The 5,210-nt window shown below is 44.8% G+C and overlaps 1 protein-coding gene across 1 annotated transcript in view; it reads right to left on the reverse strand.

The window, feature by feature from the left end:
- Positions 1–2,307: 2,307 nt before the first annotated feature.
- The window catches only part of cxadr (CXADR Ig-like cell adhesion molecule), a 23,733-nt gene continuing 20,830 nt past the window's right edge, over positions 2,308–5,210 (reverse strand). Inside the window, exon 7 of the mRNA XM_076275070.1 lies at positions 2,308–5,154. Within this exon, the coding sequence (XP_076131185.1) occupies positions 4,881–5,154 (274 nt within the window). The 3' untranslated portion in view covers positions 2,308–4,880. The remainder of the gene's footprint in view (positions 5,155–5,210) is intronic.

Here is a 5,210-nt window from a genome sequence, read left to right on the forward strand (position 1 = left end):
CATTTGAGCAAACAATTAATGCCTTCAAGCACGGAAATGGAAAGGGGAGGAGATGGTGGGTTGACCGTACGGCGTGCAAATCCCCAGGTGCTTAAAAAAAAAAGCCAGGGCATGTTCTTCCCCCTTTGCTTCGGCGGTCTGAGGACAATAGGTGGAATTAGTCGGAAAAGGTGGTTCCTTTTTGCCAGATTAATACCCTGTGTAAATTCAAATTCAAGAATGAGAAAGGAACGGGGAGAGCAAGCGAAGTGAGAGTGAGAGGTGGGGGTAGAAAAGAGGACTTTTTGTTTTTTTAGATGGCCCATAAGGAAAATGACAGGCGGATACCATTACAGTCCCTTTGCATCAGCAATTTACTGCCCACACTAATGTCTTTTTGATGGCTGTTTTGAGGGCACAGTGTGCGCGATCGCTCAATTAACACGTCCACTTTGTAATGCGATCATTTACGCCGAAATTCGTATAATGGCAGTGTTATGGTTTCGGCAAGCTACACAAACAGCATCTAATGAGAGAACTATTCCGAGGGGTCGTTAGCGGCCGTGGCTGCTCTCAACAAGCCATCGATCAGTGGAGAGCCTACTCCGGGGTGCTATCCATTATTGACACTCAATTATGGCTATGGGCATCTGTTTCATTGCGGCCTAATCCATTAGTCTATTTACAGGCCACCAGTCAACTGCTCAGATACAAAATGGCATTTTGCCATTGATCAGAGCCCAAGGGCTCAAGTACACAATGGTCAGTAATGATGAACAGACTGCCACTCTGGTGAGACGTAGCCCATTAAATATTCAGAAGGAACTACAACACTATAGGGAGTGGAGTCCATGACTAACTCTGTCAATCGTTCAAAATGATTGCCAGTAGGCATTAATTAACTGGCTTAATGTAATTTTCTATTAAAAAAAAAAAATGTTTTTAAACTATATTGATTATGATCTCAGTGAGGTAATGGCGTTCCATTTGAAGAAAAACATATTGACTTGACACGTTAATTCCAAAGCAAATCTGCAACAATGTCTTCTATTGTTTTTGTGATTGCCTAGCCATGTGTAGGACCTTGGCTTGTGTGATCAAATATTAACTACAGAGGGGGCGTGCAGTTGAAATGGTAAACCATCAACTGGCGGTTATAATAAATCTCTGCTGATGGTATTATCTTAGTGGAGCCTATGATGAGCATGGATTCCCATGAGAGAACCACCCACTGATTCACTCAAGCTGAAGGCCAGAGCCTTGAATCAGAGGCAGCTATGGAGCAGTCAGTCGGCCTCCCCCTCATTTAGCCAGGATTTGGAGATTGGTACTGGATACTGCCCACACATACGGCGGGGCTGTCAGATAAACCAGCCTCCCGATGACTGATCACCTGCTCAGCTAACGACTGATGTGGATAACCCCCCCCCACCCCCACCCCCTCCTCGGCACCCACCAGCATTACAAGCGAAGTACAATATCTGGCAGGCTATCTGCTGCAGGTAAAAATCACCCAGTCGTGGAGTCTGTTTGACTAAGCAGCCCCAAAGGCACCACTGCTCAATGCAGTCGGATGAATCTGAACATCAGTCACCCTGCTGCTAGCCTCCAGCCCCTGGTCAATGCCGTCGGCACAACCGTCTCTCTCTCTCTCTCTTTCGTTTGCCCTCACGGCTCATTGATTAATCGCAGTCATTAGGCGGGTAGAGAGTCACCTCACCTGGAGTTAGAAGGTGGAAATCGGTGGGAGATTAAAATTAATCACCCCGCAAAGCCACAGGACTGCACAGGCATAAGAGAGAATTTGCAGACAGCAGAGAGAGAGAGGAGAAAGAGAGGAGAGAGAGAGGAGAAAGAGAGGAGAGACGAGAGAGAGAGAAAGAGAGAGGAGAGATGGGGACGGGGATGAGACCGATTTTTAATTTCGGCGACACTAAACAACAGCTGCTCACCCAGACGGAGGACGAAGGTGGAAAGACGACGGGAAAGGTGGAGAGACAAGAGAGGCCATTTGTCGTTTTTCCAGTTTCTTTTATTATTTAAAAATACATCACAAAATTACACACACAAAAAAAAAAGAACTAAGGTTTTTACATAATGTGCAAACCAAAAAAGAAAGAAAAAAGGAGAATATCTTCAAACAATATTAGTACCACTTTTTCAAATCTACAGTTAATGATATTAGAAGTAGTAATTGCCATTTAACTTCAAGGAACTGTACAATTTCACTTAATCACTACTGACGTTTGATTTGAGATCAGCAGGTGAATGGCTAGATGTCTATGCTACTAAAGGACTACCTGGTCCCTATCCAAAAAAAATTAAAAAAAAATCAGGGGACAACATTCAGCCGTGAGGGTTTGCAGAAGAATGAATGGCCCCTCTGTCTCCACAGTGAAGAACATTTAGGAGGCCTTTCACCTATTCTCTTCTGTTTACCCAAAAAGAAAATGAATTCCAGCACGTTTGTTTGCAAATGTTTCTTCTGAATCCAGAAATCAGATACATTCTCTCTACAGCCTTCACCTGCGTGCGTGAGTCTGTACACAATCCTCTTCACTTATGTATAAACCATTATACCTTCCCACACCACCCCCAAAAATGTCATCTTCAGATTTACACTTGCTAAGAACAGCATGTGAGCGAGTAGTTATCGTACACAGTTCATTTGAATGAAACTAACACTCAGAATCAAAATTACAGTATATACATACATACATATTAAAACAGAAACAATGTTCATAAAAAATGAAATCTGAAACAGATGTTTAAAAAGTCTCCTTCCAAGGGAGAGACTGTAAATGAATGCTTGGAGATAGACATTTTGATACTGAGCTGATGATTTGACTAAAATTCGGACTCAAAACTCACAGCTAAACATTTGAGGTGAACGAGGTCAGTTTGAAAACAGTGTTTGGCGACCTTCACAACCAAACCTGACCAGGGTGCAATGCATTCCTACCGAGTATCCGTATCACGTATACAAAGTATTCCCGTCACCATACACCACACTGGTTTGTGCCAACCTAAGTCAGTGCCACCGACCACGCTGGTGTGTGAGTGTTTTGTCAGCTACATCCTTTGCATTAGTCTATGAAAGCCAGCACGGTCAAGGCACATGTACTGCAGGGGTCATTTCAGACTCGCTATGGTCTCGGGCGAGGGAGTGGTCACGGAGGGCTTTTTGCGCTCAAAGTCAGTTTTCTACTGTGACTCGACAGGCTTTCCGGTCATCAGTCTGAGTGTCTGTGGACGCGGTCAATGCTACGACGACTGGCCTGGCCTTTTACTCAAGAGAGAGGGGGTAAAAAAAAAAAAAACTAAATTTAGTTAATCCTTCAATTAAATAATCTGACCAATGGTGCAAATAATACAGCTCACCACAGACCCAGAAGTGGGATACATATTTTCAATTAGACACACGAGGCGATTAATACTTATATGTACAGACATGGGATGAGGAGAGCTGGATGGTGGGCATTGTTATAAAAAATGTTATGTAATCAGAGAAATGCTGTGTGTGTGTGTGTGTGTGTGTGTGTGTCGTTAAGGGGACATGGGGCCTCCAATATGCTGATATGTTGATATGTAATATCAACTGTGGGAGTAGAGCAACTCTGAGGTGAATAGAGTTGACAGGTCCGTTTGTAGTCAAATCTAATCAAATGTGAGTGCCCTGTGAACAAAGAATGACCCCCACCGGCCCAAGTCCCCGCTACTCCCTAAAAACCAACACACACACACACACACACACACCTACACACTCGGTCTTTGGAACGGCCCTGTAACGAGGAGAGGAGAGTTGTGTGTGTGGAGGGGGAGTGCAGTAGCCACGCGAGGAGAAACAAAGACCCACCAATCAAAAGCCTTCTTTTTGAACCACTCCACCACCAAGCCAAGGGCGCTAAAAACGGTCAAGAGGTGGAGAAGGAGGAGGAGGAGGAGGAGGAGGAGGAGAAGAGGGGAGCTCAGCTCAGCAGATTACTAGAGCCCGCCAACCACATGGCACATGTACGAGGAAAAGACAAGAGGAATGTGGGCGTCCCAGACTCCCACTAAGGGTTGTGTAAAAGATCTTAATTAAAAAAAAAAAAGAAAAAATAGACAGTAAATATCTATCCTTCAAACAATCTCTTGAAAATGATTTTTAAAAAATGAACAAAAGAAAAGCCCACTAAGGGCACATGAAAGAAATTCGCAAACAGCCCTGGAAGGCTTAAATGATGTAGCAAATCTTTTCTGATTGGAGACTGCGGAGTTGTTAAACATTACATTTCATGAGCATCACTTAGCCATATCCTGAGACATGTGGTCATGTAAAATGGTGGGAACCTGGACAGAGGTCACACCGGCTAACTAAAACAAAAGGCCAAATTCATAAAAAGGTAAAGAGTAGGTGCTAAAGCTTTCAGCACAATATCATGATCAGATGTCTAATTTAGTTGAAGCATTGTTGGTTTTTACAGAGAATATTACTATGTATCCATGTGAAAACCTTTTTATAATCATTTTCACCCTAAGATTTCATTTGACAGGATCATCTAAGCTTTAAAAAGATAACATGCACTGGGCTATTTACAACAATAAAAACAGGTGAAGTGAACTCACATTCACCCTACAGACCATAAAGCATGTCAATCACTCATCTTCTTCAGGTCAGGAAAAGTTCTGAGAGTCAGTACGTGTTTCTTTTTTTCTTTTTCTTCTTTCCATTCTCATCTACCATCTTCTGTTTGTCCAGGTGTTGAGTGCGTTGTGGGGTTTTCATACAATTACTCAAACACACAGTCACACACACACACACACACACACACGCACGCACAGTCACACAGTCACACGGCGAGATCTGGCGCTGCACGGTGATGAGAGTCTGGGATGAGAGAGGGTGGGGGGGGGGGTCGCTACACGATGGATCCATCCCTGTTCTGGGCGGGGATCATGACTGGGATGGCGCCCATGCGGCTAAGGTTGGGGCCCACGGGCTTGCCAGGGGGCGGCAGGGGCGCGTGGCTAGGGGGCCGCTCGAACTCATCCGAGGGGATCTTGTCGTACTGCGGCTTGGTGTACTCGTGCAGGTTGGAGGGCGACATGGAGCCCAGGGAGGAGCGCTGGCTGCCCACGCTGGTGAAGCTGCGCGCTGTCGACACGCGGCTCTTAGGAGGGGGCACGTCCTCTCTGAGAAGGGAAGAGAAGAGAACAAAGGGAGGGTTAAATATACCATAGAACACTAT

Source organism: Alosa pseudoharengus, unplaced genomic scaffold (assembly GCF_046254945.1).
Source record: "Alosa pseudoharengus isolate Yale_2024_CS ecotype anadromous, Long Island Sound unplaced genomic scaffold, YU_APseudo_1.1 YU_APseudo_1.1_scf_103, whole genome shotgun sequence".
Taxonomy (NCBI): domain Eukaryota; kingdom Metazoa; phylum Chordata; class Actinopteri; order Clupeiformes; family Clupeidae; genus Alosa; species Alosa pseudoharengus.